At 39.2% G+C, this 19,996-nt stretch overlaps 1 protein-coding gene across 8 annotated transcripts in view; it reads right to left on the bottom strand.

The window, feature by feature from the left end:
• The window catches only part of Slc25a14 (solute carrier family 25 (mitochondrial carrier, brain), member 14), a 38,881-nt gene extending 20,326 nt beyond the window's left edge, over positions 1-18,555 (bottom strand). The window contains exons 1-9 of one of the 8 annotated variants that reach the window (NM_001290703.1): positions 18,145-18,395; positions 17,767-18,011; positions 16,333-16,377; positions 13,790-13,837; positions 12,628-12,721; positions 10,937-11,084; positions 7,122-7,216; positions 4,498-4,583; positions 1,643-1,738 (exon numbers count right to left, since the gene is read on the bottom strand). In NM_001290703.1, the coding sequence (NP_001277632.1) occupies positions 1,643-1,738; positions 4,498-4,583; positions 7,122-7,216; positions 10,937-11,084; positions 12,628-12,691 (489 nt within the window). In that variant the 5' untranslated portion in view covers positions 12,692-12,721; positions 13,790-13,837; positions 16,333-16,377; positions 17,767-18,011; positions 18,145-18,395. Of the gene's footprint in view, positions 1-1,642; positions 1,739-4,497; positions 4,584-7,121; positions 7,217-10,936; positions 11,085-12,627; positions 12,722-13,789; positions 13,838-16,332; positions 16,378-17,766; positions 18,012-18,144; positions 18,396-18,464 lie in introns of those variants that run through there. The other 7 variants (NM_001290704.1, XM_030251273.1, NM_001359136.1 and 4 more) reach the window with 7 other exon arrangements.
• Between the last annotated feature and the right edge of the window lie 1,441 nt (positions 18,556-19,996).

Raw genomic sequence — 19,996 nt, 5'->3', positions numbered from 1 at the left:
ATTTTGCCTTTATGTATGTCTATATACCATGTGTGTGCCCGGTGCCTGCAAAAAAAAAATCAGAAGAGGGCTTTGTTTCCCTGGAACTGGAGCCATGAATGGTTGGTAGCTGCCACGTGGGGACTGGCGACCCAACTCTACAAAAGCAGCAAGTATTTTTTTGTTTGCTTGCTTGGTTGGTTTGGTTTGGTTTTCTCAAGACAGGGTTTTCTGTGTAATGGTAACTCTCTTCTATAGACCAGGCTGGCCTCAAACAGATCCATCTGCATAAAATGTGCATAGCAAGTGTTCCTAACCACTGAGCCATCTCTCCAGCCCCTTAAAAATTACTTTCTTACACTCGACAATAGTACTGATATCAGAGAATCTTGTACTTTTCCTAAATTTTAACTTATGTTTAACTATATGTGTGTCTGAGAGGATATGGAAACATGAGCACAGGTGCATGCATTCTGCACAGCCCACACATGGGTCCTCTGCCAGAGCTGTCTGTGATCTTAATGGTAGAGACATCTCTCCACCTTCTTAGGAGATACATCACGGACAGTTTGTGGAACTTTTAGAATGTCTACAACAATTATATTGTTGTGCAAAATAACATATGAGTCTATGCAATCAGAAACAGATCAAGTAATTGTGCCAAAGCTTTATGAGTTGTGTAATCTAGATGATGTGTGTTTGTAATTCAATTCTTTCAGCTCTATTTTGTTTGAAGTTTTAAAGTAAAATTAGCTATAAAAAGTATAAAGAAAGAAAATAACAAAACTTTATTTCCATCCTATTCTGCGCTCTCGCTCACTCACTCTCTGCATATTCTAATAATACTCTTATTTGCTGTTAGAATAATTCAGAGATCACAGCAGATTAAAAAGTTATCCAATAACCAGTTGTGGTGTTGCAAGCTTTTAATTCTAGCACTCAGAACATAGAGGCAGGGGGAACTCGGTGAGTTTGAGACCAGCCTGGTCTATAGAGTGAGGTCTAAGACAGCCAGGGCTACATAGATCCAGTCTCAGAAAGAAGAGTTACTATAGCAAGAGACAGGTGGAGTGGAACAGACTTGACTTCTCAGGACTCAGGAGACAGAAGCAGGAGGATCAAAAGTTCAAGGCCAGCCTGGGCTACTTAGAAAACCCTGTCTCAAAACAAACCCAAAAAATATTGTAATAATACAACAAATGATAAAATATAAATAAATATTTGAAGATAACAAAATGTTCACAGTGATTCTCTCCAGTGCTGGGACTGCTGGAATTGTTCCCCATTTTTTTGTAAATTTTATCAATATTTTATCATATATCATTTACTTTATAAGATTAAAAATACTGTCCTACTCTTTGAACATATGCACTACAGAGACCATCATAAACACATATTAATGTGTTTAATCCAAAACTGACAAAACTACATTGAAACAAATTCACTATAAAGTTTAGGAAAACAAAATGGCGATCTCAAATTATACATGTTTCTTACATACAGCTGAACACCACTATCGAAATAGGAGCCACTGGTAAGTTTTGGTCCTTTCATGGGTAGCATGAGCACCTTGCTTTGCTTGGAGTTATAAGTCACAATCTCATGACTTAATATGAAGACTCAAGTGTAGAGTGTAATATCTCACCAGTAAAAGGGGACTCACCCTCCACAGACCCCTGGTACCTTCTTGCTGGTATATGTCAATGAAGCTGCCAATCATGCTCCCTTGGAACAAACTTCCTTGAGCCTGCATTCGAATCTAAAACAAAAATAGAATATTTTATTTTGACAGCAAAAACCAAAATGAGATAGTTCACTCCTTTAAATATTAAGAAAAAAATAGGTTTTGGAATTGTTTTTAAAGCTGTTACCATGGTGAAATTAATGAATTAAATTGTACACAAATAAAACATAATTTGTGCCAAAGTGTATCTATAAAGATTTTCATTAGATCTCATATCCCCCATACTAAATCCATAATTTCTGGAATTGACAGTAACAAGCATTCAGTGAGATATAACTAGTTTGAGCCAGATATGGTTGCACATGCCTTTAATCCCAGCACTCAGAAGGCAGAGATAGGTGAATCTCTGTCAGTTCAAGGCCAGCCTGATCAACAGAGGGAGTTCCAGCATACCCATAGCTACACAGTAAGACCCTGTTTGAATAAAAACATATGTATTAGCCAGGCAGTGGTGGCACATGCATTTAATCCCAGCACTCTGGAGGCAGAGGCAGGCAATTCTCAGTGAGTTTGAGGCCAGCCTGGAGTACAGAGCAAGTTCCAGGATGGACAGGACTGTTATTCAGAGAAACTCTGTCTGGAAAAAAAAAAGGAAGGAAGGAAGGAAAAAACGAAAGAAAGAAAGAAAGAAAGAAAGAAAGAAAGAAAGAAAGAAAGAAAGAAAGAAAGAAAGAAAGAAAGAAAGAAAGAAAGAGAGAGAGAAAGAAAGACAAATATATGTAATTAGTTCAAGAAAGATAGACAGACAGACAAACATATGTAATTAGTTCCAGTAAAAAATAGGGGTGATTCAAATGCCAAAAACCAATAGCAACAACATATTGGTTACATAACTGATGACACATTCATTTCACAAAATACAGTAGAATCATAACATTTTCTCTTAAAATATATGTAGCCTTGAGAAACTGTTAAAATTGATTGTTAAACAGAAAAGTGCTGCAAAGCAGTATATATAATTCTTACCAAAACATGTAAAGTTTTTAAAACACAGTGAAAAAACAGGATGAGCATCCAAACCCAAATATTAACAAAGGTTTACATATGAATGGGAGTTTACAGATGAGCACTGAGTTTAATCCCTAGGGCCCGTGGTTGACAGAGAACGGATTGCAAATGGTTTCTTCTGACCTCTACATGGGCATACACGTGCCCCTCCAAAATAATGAATACTACTACTAATAATAATAATAATGATAGCCGGGCGTGGTGGCACATAGTCAGCAGTCTTATATTTGTGGATTCAACCAATCACCAATTGAAAAATATTTGCAAGAACTTATATTTGTAATGAACACATGTAGACTTTTTTCCTTGTCATTATTTCTGGAATATTATAGCAAGTATTCTTATATGTTTACATTAAACATAAGTAAATCTAAAGAGGTTTTAAAATATATAAGGGAATACACACACATTATGCATAAATAGTTTTGGTCTATGTAAGGGACTTGAACATCCAAGGATTTTGTTACTTAGCTGCACAAAGTCCTGGAAACTCAGCAGTTAACAGCAGAGCTTATCAGGCATAAAACAGTGCTTATCCTGAGTCTCCTGCACTTGCTTTGAGCTAACTTCGATCCTGATTTGTACTTTCTCTTATTAGAAATAACAAACTTGATTTCTTTTCTCCGAGCTCATGGCTGGAGGTCAGGCTTAGCAATGAGGAGAGCTTGCTGGTCTTGCAGAGGACCCAGGTCTGATTCCGGCACCCACATGGCAGCAGACAACAGTCCTTAACTCCAGTTCTAGGGACTCCCTGTTCTGGCTTCCACGAACACTGCATGCATACGGCACACAGGCATACACATAGGCAAAACCCCACACACATAAAAAGACTTTTTAAACTTGAGATTCATAGCTGTAAATAGCTCTATTCTCAGTAAGACAGGAGGAACAAGAATTCAAGGTCATTCTTTGCTACTTTGTGAGCTCCAAGATAAAATGGGCTACATATGATTCTGTCTCAGAAAAACAAACAAAAATCCTAAGTTGTGGTCCCCTCACACAGTTTAATCATACATTTAGTGCTTTATTAATTAAATAGAAGATTTTTACTATTAGTCAGATAAAACTGAAGGCTGGCGTTAAAATGTTTCATTCTGTGATTGATAAAACACTAAAGAAGTCCAGTTACGCCGGGTGGTGGTGGCACACGCCTTTAGTCCCAGCACTTGGGAGGCAGAGGCAGGCGGATTTCTGAGTTCGAGGCCAGCCTGGTCTACAGAGTGAGTTTCAGGACAGCCAGGGCTACACAGAGAAACCCTGTCTCGAAAAACCAAAAAAAAAAAAAGTAGTAGTCCAGTTACATAAGCCAAAGCTCATCCTTAATAAAAACATGGACAGGCTAAGGAAAGACAGAAACAGTATAAATTTAAGGTAAAGCAGTTATGAAAAGAAACTCCTGTAAAGATCTCTACTTTAATCTATCCCTTTGATGTCCCAGGTTATGCAAGACCTAGCCTTGAACCTAGCCTATAGGATCACAAACCCTAGGCTGAAAACCAATGGATTAATGGACATCACATTAAACTATTTTTGAACATCTACTGTGATGCATAATATTAGACAAGTTTACATGTATTATCTCTAATTCTTAACAACTTTATGCTATAAACACTGCATTTATCTTCATTTCAAAACAAGGAAGGAATGAGACACCACATAGTTAAGAGAGCTGCCCAAGATTTTAGAACTAACAATAGATTGTGTAAAGATGGCAACTTGAATGTGAGTCAAAGCTTGCGGGCTTCCATGGCAGGAATGTCTCTTACCTTTAGAACATCAGTGGGATTGGCAATAGTAGAGGAAATCACTCCTGACACTACCCCACAGATCATGTTAATTAGGAGAGTCTCATCTGTAAAAGTGCAAAAGAAATAAATAAAAGAAGGTTCATGGGCTGAGGGATGGCTCAGAGGTTGAAAGTTCTGACTGCTCTTCCAAAGGTCTTGAGTTCAATTCCTAGCAACCGCATGGTGGCTCACAACCATCTGTAATGACATCTGGTGCCCTCTTGTGGCCTGCGGTTGCACAAGCAGACAGAACACTACATACAAATAAATCTTTAAAAAAAATGAAGGTTCATTTTATTAAGTACTGATTTCTGGACTACCTGAGATATTGCATGAAGGGAATCTTTTCTGGAGAGATGACTTAAAAATTAACTTCAAAGTTTATCAAAGTAAAGTCTCTGAAGTATTTATAGACCATCCCAAATCAATACAAAATGTGTACAAATTATACAATACAAACCATTATTTCCATAAAACCATTATTCATATTCTTCTACATAACTATCAGAATGTTATATAAATTAGAATATTGTCTTTCCATTTCAACCACTTCAAACATATTAATGCATCTGATTTTTGTCTTTTAAATTCTTTTGAGTTTCTGAGTTCAAGGCCAGCCTGGTTTACAGAGTGACTTCCAGGACAGCCAGGGCTACACAGAGAAACACTGTCTCAAAAAAAAATTCTTTGGAGATTATAATTACAACATTTCTCCCTTTCCTTTCTTTCCTCTAAACTCCTGTATATATCCCTCCGCAGTCTCCTTCAAATTCATGGCCTCTTTTTTTCACATATAGTTATTACATGCATATATGGCTCTATATAGATACATATCCTTAAATATAATGTTTACCCCACATAGCATTACTTGTATATATGTTTTCCGGGCTGACCATTTGGCATTGGACAACCAATTGATGTGCTCTCTTCCCTGGGGAAGACCGCCTCCCCTGCTCCCAGCCTTCTGTATTTGCTGACAGTTCTTAGTGTAGAGTTGAAGCCTCGTGGGCTTTTCCCTGTCTAGTGTGGCATATCAACTGGTAACATCCTTGTTCAATTTTTAACTCTTTTTATGGATAGTCAACTTAAAGACTTAATAACTAGATGTTAAAAAATTAATATTATGTATAACAAAGTTATCTAAATATTAACTTTGAGTGGCTTTATATATCTCCCAGCCTCCATTTATGTACAGAAGGCTTCTATAGTCAAATATGAAAAAGCAGTAGTATAATCCCTGGCATTGGGGGATGAACGGAGAGACTTGGACACGATAAGCCAGCTCTCTGCTACACAGTAATACTCATGTCCAGAAGAAATTATATAGAAGTAAATTCCCTCAACTAAACAAGGAGAGGAACAACAGGACATATTGTTCTACAGCGAAAATCTCATCTTTACCATTCCTCCTCCTCAGAAGAGTCTAGAACTAGAAAATTAGTAAATCGATGTGAGCGATCTATGAAAGGAAAATAGTTTCAGGGAAGATGAAAGGGAATCCTTGAATCCAGACTGTAACAGACTAAAATTTATCTACCTACCCAAACCTTACCAAAATTGACATTTAGAAAGTGTCAAGTCCTCTAACTAATGAAAAGTGTATTCATTTTCAAGAACATGGCTGACCTAGGCTTCTTCAAGAATAACAATAAAGTTGTTTTTTTTTTTTAAAGAATTCTTGGGGCTGGAGAGATGGCTCAGTGGTTAAGAGCACTGACTGCTCTTCCAGAGGTCCTGAGTTCAAATCCCAGCAACCACATGGTGGCTCACAATCACCTGCAATGAGATCTGATGATCTCTTCTGGTGTGCCTGAAGTCAGCTACAGTGTACTTAAGATATAATAAATAAATATTTTTAAAAAAAAGAATTCTTAGTTTATCCAGGCGGTAGTGGTTATATACATATTGTTCCATGGCTTGAGAGGCAAAGGCAAGCAGATCCCTATGAGTTCGAGGCCAGCCTGGTCTATAAAGCAAGTTCCAGGACAGCCAGGGTTACACAGAGAAACCCTGTCTCAAAAAACAAACAACAAGCAAAAGAAAAAAAAAGAATTTTTATTTTAAGTCAAGTGGTGGTGGCACACACCTTTAATCCCTGCACTTGGGAAGCAGAGGCAGGTGGATCTCTGAGTTTGAAGCTAGCCTGGCCTACAGAGAAAGTTGCAAACAAAGAAACCCTTCTTGGCAAAAACAGACAAACCAACAACAAAAAAAGGAATTCTTCCTTTGGGGGAGGACATGGCACATGGCACATGTATGGAGGTCAGGGATCAGCTCTGTGGAATGCCTTCACTCCTTCCACCTTGGCAAAGGTTCTACATATCAAATTCAGGTAGTCACACTTGCATGGAATTTACCCATTAAGCCATCTTGGCAGCCTAGACGTTTTTTAGTCGATGGTAAAAGATATATGTGAAGAGCAGGTCCTCTAACCCATGTATCCCCTCTGTATGGATTTAGCCCACCTCAACACAAGCTCACCTTTACCCATGCATTAAGTACCTTTCATGGACTGCCAACATAAGATGATAAACATTTCACACTAAGCATGATTTCAACAATCCCTTGGAGGATAATCTCAAAAGAAAGTTGAGCATACTGACCTTCCAAACGTTCTACAAATAATCGCTTCAAGCTTTGATAAATACCAATTTTGATGGTGCCATATGATGCCTGTCTTAGTAACGCAGGGGCAATTCTGCCCAAAACAACAACAACAACAAAAAAAAAAAAACCAAAGAGAAAAAAATAAAGAAAAGTTAATTTTACTTAACACACATTTGTAGATTTTACAATGTTTAAATCTGTATCTTTCTAAGCAATAATAAGCATGTTTTTTCAATCATCCATGAAAAACTGCCAAAGAAAGTTCACATCCCAGGTCATAAAACAAATGTCAACAAAGTTACAAGAACTGAAATTATGCAGAATGTATAGTGGAAGCAAATCGGAAACTGGTAAGGAGGCTCAAACACTTGGAAATCAAACAACATATATTTAAACAACATATGGGTTATAGAAAGTTGTAAAAAAATTAATGTATAGGCCTGAGTAAAATTTCAAATATGTCCTATAAAATACATGTGGTTATAACAACAACTAAAGAAAATGATGCTATGAATATGAGAGAGAGCAAACAGATACATGGGAGTGGGTGGAAGAAGAAAGGGAAGAAAAAAATTATATAATCATAATTTTAAAATTAAAAATATTATAAAAATTTAAAAAAATAAAACATGGGACACAGCCACACTTAGCAATACAGGTCAGCAATCCCAGCTGCTCCTTGCAGGCTAAAGCAAGAGAATGAGGAGTTCCTGGCCTGTTTGAACTGGGGTGAGTAAAAGGCCAGCCTGAACAGCTTGGCGTGACCCTGTCTTACTATAAAACGATAAGACTAGGTAGCTCACTGATAGAATACTTGCATGCCAAGTGTTAAACCTTGCATTCAATCACCAATAGTGGATGCCACACCCACTCCAGGAAGACTGTGTGACAAGCCCAAAAGCTTGGATGCAGTCCTGAGCAAAAAATTTCACGGAAACTTAGTCTCCTGGAGCCTTGGCATCCTGTAACATGAATGCTCCAAACTTGTCCTTGCATTAGTCAGTGAACGGATCTGTGTGCTTTCTTTCAGTATTGTTTTATTATAGGTGCCTCCAAGAAATAAGTTGTCAAATATCTAAATCAGGTTGAACTTTTGCTTCCTGGCCTTCACCAATGTCCTAGGCAGTCCAGGAGCTGACCCTGGGCTTGGAATTTCATAAGAATGTTACTCATTCAGACGAAATGCCCCAGTGTTGACAGTCAGTAATCAGGCATCTCACAGTTTGCCAGATAGGAGCTAGTAATCTCAGGGCTAGTTCAAAATAGTAAAACTTAGAATCCTCATTACAGTCAGGTGTGGCAGACTACATTGCATATTAGAAGAAAGTTAGTGAGTTCTTCTGACAAATGGAGATTCCCTACAGACATTTAAAAGAGCAGCCAAGTTACTCCCATATGCAAGAATTTACCATGGCCTAGGAAGGAGGAGGGTTGGGTTTAAGGTATTAACAGTATTGCATTATTCAGGAAAAGGACAGCAAGAGCAGAACCCCCTGCTGTAAGCGTTCACAGGCTCAAAGGAATAGCATAAATTGTGACTAGGGTGTCAAATCCTCACCTGGCTCCTGTCACTAGCTGATTTTAGAGAGCTGATATTAACGCAATTGTAAACATGGCCTGGTTCCTGCCCCATGGAATTCATTGGTTGGTTTATTTATTTATTTATTTATTTATTTTGTTTTTTTTCTAGACAGGGTTTCTCTGTGTAGCCCTCGCTGTCCTGGAACTCACTTTGTAGACCAGGCTGGCCTCGAACTCAGAAATCCACCTGCCTCTGCCTCCCAAGTGCTAGGATCAAAGGTATGCGCCATCACCGCCTGGCTCATTGTTTTTTTTTAAAGTTCAAAAAAATAGTAATTCCAAGCTCAGAAAAGTTTACTGAAAAATACCACAAAACTGTTGAAAAGTTAACATTAATCTTATTTAAAAAAAAAAAAAACTCTCCAGAAATAAAAGAGGGAATGTTTCCCAAATCACTCTAGCTAATATTACCTTGATAGCAAAAACCAAACAAAAAATAGTACAAATAAAAACCATATGCCTAGGACTAGAGAGATGGCTCAGAGGTTAAGAGCACTGACTGCTCTTCCAGAGGTCCTGAGTTCAATTCCTAGCAACCACATAGTGACTCACAACCATCTGTAATGGGATCTGATGCCTTCTGCTCACATGCATGCACACATGCTAACAGAGCACTCATACATTAAAAAATACAGAAATAAAAAAATGTTTAAAAGGAACATAAAAAATACACATCCATATCACACATAAACTTAGATGCAAAAATCCTTCAGAAAAGACGAACAAATTGAATGTAGCAATAATAAAAAGAGTCAGACATTATTACCTATACCACATATTTTTTTAAAAAATCAGCCTCTATTTCCTAACAACTGCAGATACATCTTTAACCCAATGAAAAAGGAAGCAACAACACCAAGATCTCAACCTACTTAAATTTTGCTCATAAACTGAAGATGTTCTCACTCATGCCTCCTTTGAGATTCTTCCAAATTGCAGAACTATACTTTAGGGGATATAAATAGAACTAAAGCAACAGCTCAAATGGTTAGGATGGAAGAAGGAAAAAGAAACGAATGACTAAATATGAATCTTTCTGACTCTATTACTTGTATCAGGAAAAGAAAAATCTTGAGGTTATCTATGCTAATGAAAGAACAAGGTAAAAGAGATGGTCCAGGAATCACTCACTTCTGCATGAGGATCTGGCTTGGGTTGTTGGGTTTTTTTCTCCAAGAAAATTATATTTTAAATAAGCCCAACATAGGTTACTGGTAAATTTTATTTCAATCATCTCAGCAATATTGGTAGCCTAGATTTCGGATGACCTAGGAAATCTGCAGCACATGAACAACAAACTGAACACTAAATCATAAACTGATGGGTAATCAAGAGTGATGAAAAAAGATGATTCTCCATTCTTTTAGTCTTCACTACTACTTAAACTGCCAGAATAACGTTTGTTTTATGTAAGAAGTCTTAAAGGATGCTAGGAAAATTTCTCACAAGAATGTGTACAGCTAACTGGTGCTGCTTTTACAATAGCCATCAAAGAGTGTCAGGAAGGGCTAGAGAGATGGCTCAGTGGTTAAAAGCACAGACTGCTCTTCCGAAGGTCCTGAGTTCAAATCCCAGCAACCACATGGTGGCTCACAACCCTCTGTAATGAGATCTGACGCCCTCTTCTGGTGTGTCTAAAGTCAGCTACAGTGTACTTATGTATAATAATAAATAAATCTTTGGGCCAGAGTAAGCAGGGCCCCAGAGCGAGCAGGACCCCAGAGTGAGCAGAGATCCTGAGTTCAATTCCCAGCAACCACATGATGGCTTACAACCTTCTGTACAGCTACAGTATACTCATATAAATAAAATAAATAAATCTTAAAAAAAAAAACAGGGCTGGTGAGATGGCTCAGTGGGTAAGAGCACCCGACTGCTCTTCCAAAGGTCTGGAGTTCAAATCCCAGCAACCACATGGTGGCTCACAACCATCCGTAACAAGATCTGACGCCCTCTTCTGGAGTGTCTGAAGACAGCTACAGTGTACTTACATATAATAAATAAATAAATCTTTAAAAAAAAAAACAGAGTGTCAGGAAGCCAGGAAAAAAGCTTATGCTGCAACGATATTATACATTTTTACATGTACAATAGTTAATCAATACAGAATTATAAGTTGAAATGGTGGATGCGAAGAGTGTAAACTGTCATGCAGATTAAATCCATGGTTTCTTCTAAAAAAATTTAAAAAACATTCTGTTCATGATATAAAAAAAGAAACCAGTCTTACCCTGAATACAGAGCCAAGATCCCTTCTTCTTTATAGATTCGGAACAAGGCATGAAACATCCCTCTATATTTTATTTCTTTGAAACGAACATCGATACTCTGGCCTTGGACTTGCAGCCGTGTTTTAGTAAGATCCACAGGGAAAGTGCCTATGAAGGAACAGACTCCTAAGTATTTACAAATAACAGTTATGTTAAATATAAGGGCGATGAGAATACTGGAAATACAAGGCAATCATTTTCATAACACCTGAATATCTATTCTACCATCATTGCCAGAGGATAAAGGCTATAGGTGAAATGTACTAGCCTTTCTAGGAAGTACAACTTGCTGCACAGGGTACCTGACACTGACATAGAAAATGCTGGAAGATAATAATAGGCTATAAATGCAAAGGGATTTAGACATGTCTTTCACACTGTCTCTAACATACCAATGTCAGTGGCATTCATTACCCTTTTCCTCCCATCTCAAGTCTCCACACCTCCTCGCCTCACATTATCACAAGCATAGGAAAGCATTAGCTGTTCCTACATGGTATTACAATAGTGGGTGTGTGGGTGTGTGGGTGGGTGGGGGGTGGGGGGGTGTGTTTACAACTTCCTAATATTATGAGAGAAAATGGTAAAAGTCTCACGTGGGTCTACTCACCATGGTGTCTTGGATGATTGCAGACCAATACCAGCAGAGTATTTAGGCCATTCTTATTTTTAATTGTGCTTTATTTACTCATGTGTGCTCATGTATGTGTGTGGGTATGTATGGAGGTCAGAGGCAAATCTCCAGGAGTCAGATCTGTCCTTTAATTTAACCACATGGTTCCCATCCAACTCAGGTCGATCAAGCTTGGCAGCATGCATCTACTTTACCTGCTGGGCCACCTTGTCTTCCCTAGCAGGATTCTTCAATAAAGCTCCTTTTTCTTATATCAGCACATAAAAGTGGTTTTTGCATGAACAAAATAGGTTTTAAGAAAGATTTAAAGATCTAAAACTAGTAAGCTCTTTATGTATATAGCTCTGAACTTTTGTGACCTGGATTATATAAGACCAGAGCATATAACAAGAAAATCAACAGGCTGGGCAGAGGTGACTCATGCCTTTAATCCCAGCACTTGGGAGGCAGAGGTAGGTGGATCTCTGAGTGCAAGGCTAGCCTGGTCTACAGAGTGAGTTCTAGGACAGCCAGGGCTACACAGAGAAACATTGTTTTGAAAAACCAAAAAGAAAAAAAGTTAACAAACACTGCTGGATTGTAGACAACGAGGAATCAGTTAGGAAAAAGAGGAATCTAGAAAATGAAGTCACAATCTAATGATCTTGTTTGCTTCTAAAATGGAAGAGGGGTTTGCAAAAAAGAAGCCTGGATAAGAAGAAATTATAACCTTAGCATAAATTAAAGACCATTAGCACAGGAATACACAGAAACTACTATCATATATAGTCCTTTATAACCATGCATATTTGACTTGAAAAACTACGTTATCAAAAAAAGTTCAAAATTTGACTTAACCTCATTCCCTATATCATGACTAGAACCTCCTCAGGAATATTACTTGATAGCCACACAACAGTAATTTTTAAAACAAAAGATGACAATATTTTTCCCCACTGATTTTCTCCAAAAATAATTGGTCCATACATGACCCTCAGTGACATGAAACTCAGATTTGTCATTTTTCTCAATTCTTACCGAACTCGGCAACAATAGAGGCAAGGCCGCCATACACAAAAGGTTTCCAGTTCAGACCAGACATCTCATGGCTTAAAGTGGAACTTTTCTGATGCTAAAAACAAACACGAATCAGAACGGGGCACGAGAAGGAAGAGAACATTTGTTAATACTTGATTCTATGATTTAAATAAGTAGAACTGGCAAATCATACAAATGTAGAGGAAAAACTAAAAGCCACCAAGTGAAATGAGACAGCATGGAGAGTCCTGTTTCATGTGCTGGATGGTCATGAGTTTCTTCTTTAATGTCATTCTGGAGGGAAGGCATGCAATCACTCAAGAAACCAATGTGTGACTGGCATTCTCTCTAATTTAACACTCTTCCCCACCCAAAGACGTTTCAGCCCATCCAGCACACCCATCTCTGACATTCAACTAGACAATCACGAGTCAAGGGAACCAGAACTCAAGTTACATAGGCTGAGGCATCTTATAAAAGCAGTTCGTGGTATTCAGTTAGCTTGATTTAGGCACAAAGCGCAAGCTCCCAACACTACGCAGGAATGGTCTCAACCCTCTCAGCTCTCCACTGAAATTTAGCATCTCAGCTCTCTAGGAACTGAGCGAGCTATACACCAAATCCCCGCTCCTCAGTGAGACCCAGGCTGAGCTAAGCAGCAATTCGCCTTGCTTCTGCCTCTATGGACTATGGCATGCCTCCTGAGTTAACCCGAAAAATAAATTTGAAATCAGACGTAGTGACACAGGCCTGTAATCCCAGCATTTGGGAAGCAGAGTCAGGAGGATCAGTAAGTTCAAAGTCACCCGTTGCTACATGCTTCATGTAAAAACATAGGCCACTAAGCCTCTCCCCACAGAGTTTCTGACTGGTGGTTTAAGTCTTGCCCTGAGAGTCAGAGAGTTCTCAAAGAATACTGATGTTTCTTCCTCCTTTAAAAACTACTGCTGTAGGCATCACTTCCTAAATCCAGGTCCACTTGGAAATACTCATTCTTATAGACTCTCCAATTTTCTTGAGATATTTCTTTCTTTCTTGAGAGTTTCAAAGTGTGTATACTACCCATTTTCAAAAGGATTTACAGTCAAAAAAGGAACCCTCTGTAATTAGATCATCTAAAGTTGAATCATGGCTCCGGATTCAGTGCTTGACTATCACTTACTAGTCGTGGCTCTGGGAAAGTAATTCAATCTTTCTCTGCCTCCATTTTCTGAAAACAATAATAATAAAAACGTATGTCATAGGGTTGTTGTGTTGTATATAGATATAGATATATATCTAACACCGAGAAAAGTCTGCTCAATAAGTCAATTATCAGTACTACATTGCTGAATTTACATCTTAATAGATAGCATTTGCTCTCGATGCTCCCCTTGCCAGTTTGGGTTAGTACCTTGAAGCCACAGTCTGCTCCTAGAGGAAACAAGGTTTTGATTTATTCTTTTTTACCAAAGCAATTCTCTGAAACAAAGTAAAACGTGGCTAGTGAGCATGCAAATAAATGTCTTAGTTACCATACTACAAAAATGATTGTTGAAACTGCCTTTCAGACATAGTACAATATTGAGTATGTGAGAGATCACCCCTATTGGAGGAGAGTTCATTAAAACTCTAAAGGGCAAATTAGGAATTGATGGGAAAAATAGAACTGTGGCATACCTCCTGAGTTTACAAGAAAAAGAAATGTGAAATCAGACATGAAATGTGAAATCAGGCCTGTAATGGCAGCACTTGGGAAGTTAGAGTCAGGAGGATCAGTCATTCAAAGTCACACCCTTTGTAACATAGGGAGTTTGAGACCAGCCTGGGCCACAGAACTCTGTCTCCAAAAGAATGCACAGAAAAAAAAAATAAAGGAAAATTTACTCTATGGTGTCAAATGTCGAGATTTCCCCTAAATAGCCTTTGATGGTTCAGATGTCTGCTGTGCTGCTCCCCCAAACTTTCCCTTTACAACTTCCTGCATCCTTTGCCAGTACAGGAGGAATAAAAGAACTCTACCATAACTCTACTACCTACTACTCAACATTTTCTCACTGTTTTATATATGAGTGTCTGCTTGTATGTATGCCTCTGCCCCACAGGCATGCCTCATAGCCACAGAGGCCATTAGAGGGTGTTCCATTCTCTGGAACTGGTTACAGATGGTTGTGAGCTGCCATGTGAATTCTGGGACTTGAACCTGGATCCTCTAAAAGAGCTGCTACTACTCTTAACAGCCAAGACAGCTCTCCAGCCCCTACCCAATCTTTTAATTAAGGAAGATGTGCCTAGAGTGCAGGAGCTCTCTAATAATGAATTCCTGAAAGTTCGGGACAGAGTCACACTAGGAAGCAGAAAGATCAGTCACTGGATCCTAGGTCCTGTAGCTCAGGGGTTCCCCCAATGAAGTTTTCACAGTTGAGGGCTTATATGAAAAAAATATCTAGAGCTGCTTTTTTTTTCCGGCTAAATATATGCCATTAGATGGCTATTAATTATATCATTATCCCTGGGACACTGACAAATCATCTTATATAAAATGATAATGGTAATGAGTAGTTAATATTTAATGCCCTTATTTGATAAAATAAGCATACCAATCTTTATAGGTATCCCCACCACCATACTTTGATTTAAATTTCATTAGCCCATAAAATTACTCAACCCTGTAGACAACTGACCAAAATCAAGATGGTCCCTTATAGCACCTCCCCAGTCACACAAGATAAACTCTTTCAGTTCAATGTTAGAAAGGAAAATCACGAAAGAAATTTTGTATCACTTCTGATTAGACTTTATACCACCCCTTCCTCATACTAGAACAATTTAGAGGTACACTGAACAAATTAATTTTCCCCCAAAGGAGCCCTTCAAATATTTAAAGTCAGTTTTCATGTTTCTATATTTTCTTTCTCAGACTAAATACTCCTGATCGTTTCCTACATCCTATGTGTTTTAATTTAGTTACTAAGGCTGAAAACCTCTGTTTCTTTGAGAGAGGCACATTCCACAACTGAAACATTAATGTTCCAGCAAATACCCGTCTTTCACACAAAGCTGTATCATGTATGCAAGTTATGTCCCACCTGTTCTACAGCTATGCATATTTCTGAGAACCTTTTTTCTCTGACATCTTAAATTCAGGCATAAAATGATGAGTAAGGTGAGGTTTATTCTCTAGGTGTCCTGTCTCTTCCCCTCTTAAATAGGTAAGATTCCTAAAAAGACGACACCACACTTTGCAAAACTTCTTATAAACCTCATAGGAGTTATCACAGAATGAGTCCAAACAAACCAGTCGTTGACTATCTTGTGTATGCAACTGTATATAAACCATTATAGAGGAAGCCGCAAAAGGAATTTGCTGCCTCTAGACTATACTATACACCCTGCTCAACACTCTCATTGCCAAAGTTTCTACCTACAAACCCTTGCCTCTTGGTTTTGTTGCAGAGAATTGCTTTGTAAAGTATACCAAACTCCTTTCAAAGTTATTTTGACTTGTAAATGTTAACCTCAGTTTTGGGTGAAAATACAGAAGTCATTATCTAAGGAACAATATAAATACAGTACCCTAAATATTTTTATTATAGAAAGATACCAGTAAAATCTGGCTTCAGAATTTGTACATCTCTTCATAAGATCTGATTATGGCTATCTTGATAGCCTAACAAGTGAAAATAAAAGATCCTAGAATCCATATTATATAGCCCCTACACTTACTTCAAAGTCTGGTCAGGAAATTCTGGTTAACCTTCTTGGTTTCTCCTTTAAGAAAGAGTAGGTATTAGAAATTCTCATGTTTAGAAGATAGCAATTGGGAGCCTAAATCTATGTGTTGAAGGCATACTCAATACTCAAACCAGCAATTTGTTAATAATCTAATTGGTCATGTTTGTTTGTTTTGTAATCACAGCAGGGTGTGGTGATGCCTGCCTTTGAATCCAGCACCTGAGAGATAAAATGGGTGGATCTCGGTGAGTGCAGCCAGCCTGATCTATATAGCGAAACCCTGTTACAAAAAAAAAAAAAAAACCAATAAATTCACAAATATAATCTAACAAAAGACAGTAATTGCCATTCTTCCTATCTTTTCTGCCCAATCATCTGGTGGATGAAATTGAATACTTTGTTAGAGAAAAATGAAGTGTTAAAACGTAGAGCAGTCTATGAGATCAAGAGAAGCACAGAAAACAATCGCATGTGTGTAAACAACTTGTAAAAGCTGTTGGAAGTGAGAGAACTTAAGCCGGGTTTCCACAGAGCCGACTGAATCTGGTTAGGTGCAGGGAAGGAGGGGCTGGCGAGATGGCTCAGCGGGTAAGAGCACTGACTGTTCTTCCGAAGGTCCTGAGTTCAAATCCCAGCAACCACACGGTGGCTCACAACCATCCGTAATGAGATCTGATGCCCTCTTCTGGAGTGTCTGAAGATAGCTACAGGGTACTTACATATAATAAATAAATAAATCTTTAATATAAAAAAAAGGAGCAGGGAAGGGAGACATCTAGGTGGGGTAAGATGTGCAAATGCGCACACTCATGTAGAAATGTGCACCAATGGTTTGTACTGAGACAGAAATGAAGGACCCGAGCAGAATAAGCAATAAATTTGTTGGCTGAAACAAGTAAAAGGGGTAGATTCTACTGGAAGGCTTGGAAACAAGGTGCTGGAGGAAGACTAGATCTATTAATAGGCAAGTGAATTAAGGTAATAGCCTATTGTAATTAGCTACTAGGGACCCCGAGCACGGTGGATTGCAAACAGAAGAGGTAGGAAAATAGCTTAGGAGAGTGGGAAGCAGGCAAAAAAAAAAAAAAAGAATGCTAATTGACAATGAGGTTAAACTGTTGAGACATTGACAAAAGACACTTCATGATATAAATGAAGAGGAGGAAAGAGTTAATTTCTAGTCTAGGCATCTCTATGGTTTGGGCAAGGACACACTGGTAGAAAACTATAAATGTCCCTGCTACTACCTTGTCTGAGAAACAAAATTCATGTTGATAATAGCTGTGATCCCAATCAAGTAACTGAACTGCATTTTAATAGATGCCTTCAATGCCTGAACCTCACGAGTGACAGGGGGATAGGAAGTGATGGGGAGCATCTTTCAACAGCATCCCTCACACTTATACAATGGAGGGGGTTGCTTACTCCGCTTACAATCACTGCCGCCGTTGCAAACTTCACCCTTAGAAAAATTAGGATTATTCCGGGAAAGATACCCATTCACCCTCTGGGTGCAGGATCTTGCCAGTTCCTCGGCTGTCAGAGCGAGTTCGTAGAGAGAAGGGAGGCGCCTGAAGGAGGCGGCCTCCCGGGGGGTCGAGGAAGCAGAGCTCAATCGAAGAAGTAAAGCCACCGATGCCAGAAGAGTGAAAGACAGGGAAGGGACTCAGCTGAGGGGAGAGAGAGAGATCAAAGGACCGTTAAGCCCCTCCCAGGCCGGGAACCAAGCCAACCCGGCCCCGCGCGGCCTGGCGCGGCCCAGCCCCGCTCCCCAACCTGGAAGTCCAGGAGCATCCCCCTCACCTGCTCAAGCTCAGCAGACGACTGGGAAGCGGAGGCTACCACAGTAGGAAACGCCACCGCAGCGCCAACCCGGAAGCATTGAAACCGACGGAAGTAACCAAGGCGTCGCCTCGGCAACAGTGGCGCAGCCATCCTAAACTCCGCCCACTCCTAGCCTGGAAAAAGCAAGGCGCGAATGAAAGGAAACCATTAAATTCAAAAGGCCAGAGTCCAGAATCCTGTGCAAAAAGGTCGGCAGCTAGCCACCCGCCTTCCTGCAGGCTTCGGGAGAGAGAGCTAAGGCGTGGGAGTGTAGTAGCTTGTGCAGCTTAGGTGCTCACCAGTGAGAGCAGAGGAGGCGCCTTGTCACCCGCCCACGCTGCATTTACCAGCCAGAGCAGAGGCTCTGCTTTGCCTTTTTAAAAAAATGAGAGAAGGTGGGTGGGGCGTCACGTGGAGGGAGGTGGAGTAAAAGGATTTAAGATACGAGTGGGAGAAGAAGCTCTTTTGTCTTTTTCTGGAACCCTTTTTTAGTGGGTTGCCTCATTAAGCCTTGGTATGAAGGTTTGTGCCTAGTCCTATTGTATCTTGATATGCCATGTTTGGTTGATATCCCTGGGAGGCTGGCTCTTTTCCGAAGGGAAACAGAGAAAGGAATGGATCCGGGAGAGGGGACTGAGAGGAGGATGGGAAAACTGGTTAGGATGTTAATATATGAGAGAAGACGAAGTAAATATTTTTCTAAGTGAGAGATTTTTAAGATGCAACTGAGGACTAGAAGCTGAGCAGAATTTAGAGACTGAACCTACGGTCAGAAAGGGAAATAAAAATGGGGGAAGCAAATAACCCTTATCTGGTGAATGTCAGACAGCAGTCGCTGAAAAATTATGAACATGCCTTGTTCTCAAAGCCCAGAGACAAACTTGGGAACAAGTTGGAAACAGAAAGGGCACCATGAAAAGTTAAAACAAATGAATCTGGAGAAAATAATGGAAAGAGTGTAGCTCTTAATCCGCACCTCACGATCAGCTAAGTCAAGTTTAAACGCCAGCTTCGGATCCCAGTTCTCAGGGCCATTAGAGGAGAACTAGACACTTCTGGGGGAATCCATTAGCTATATTAAGGCTACACCCATTACTTTTAACGTGTCACAGTTTCCACAATCACATGAGAGTTAATAAAAGTGTTTGTTGTTTACATAAGTATAAATAGGTGACTTCAAGGCCTATGGTCCTAAGAGATTATTTGTTGAATGGATGAATTTTTAAATTCATTTATTCCAAAAGAATCTTCCACATCTCATTCACATTTTTTCACTTAAATTCTTACAGCAGCACACATTATAATAGATAGCGTTGGTTCTGTGATGGCAAGAGCTTTTTTTTTTTTTTTGCTTGCTATTTCCTTATAAAGTATAAAGTTGATATACTTATTTTCCCGTCCTAACAACTAAGAAAAATAAGGTCATAAAAGTTAAGCAGAGTTTTGTCATAACTGGCAGAATTCAGATTTCACCTTGAGACTGACTTCAGAGCCCAAGCTCTCTGTTAATGTCAGAAATGTCATTAATCCAGAGATGAGAAAGACCTCATGCATTCCAACTTGTGAATCCTCTGAGGCTAGAGAAACATCTCAGCAGTTAAGAGCACTAGCTGCTCTTCTAGAGAATTCCCACCACTCAATTCCCAAGGCTCAAATAAACCTCTGTAACTCCAATCCCAAGGGAGCAAATGACCTCCCAGGTAACTTCATAGGGTGTGCAGAAACACATGTAGACAAAACACCTATACACATAATTTTTTTTTTTAGTTTTAACGGTGAATTCTCTTTCATTTTAGACATCAGCGAAGCAACACCCTTTCAGACAAATGAG

The sequence above is a fragment of the Mus musculus genome, chromosome X (genome assembly GCF_000001635.26).
Source record: "Mus musculus strain C57BL/6J chromosome X, GRCm38.p6 C57BL/6J".
In the NCBI taxonomy this organism is placed as follows: Eukaryota; Metazoa; Chordata; class Mammalia; order Rodentia; family Muridae; genus Mus; species Mus musculus.
This window is presented reverse-complemented; position numbering and strand designations above follow the sequence as displayed.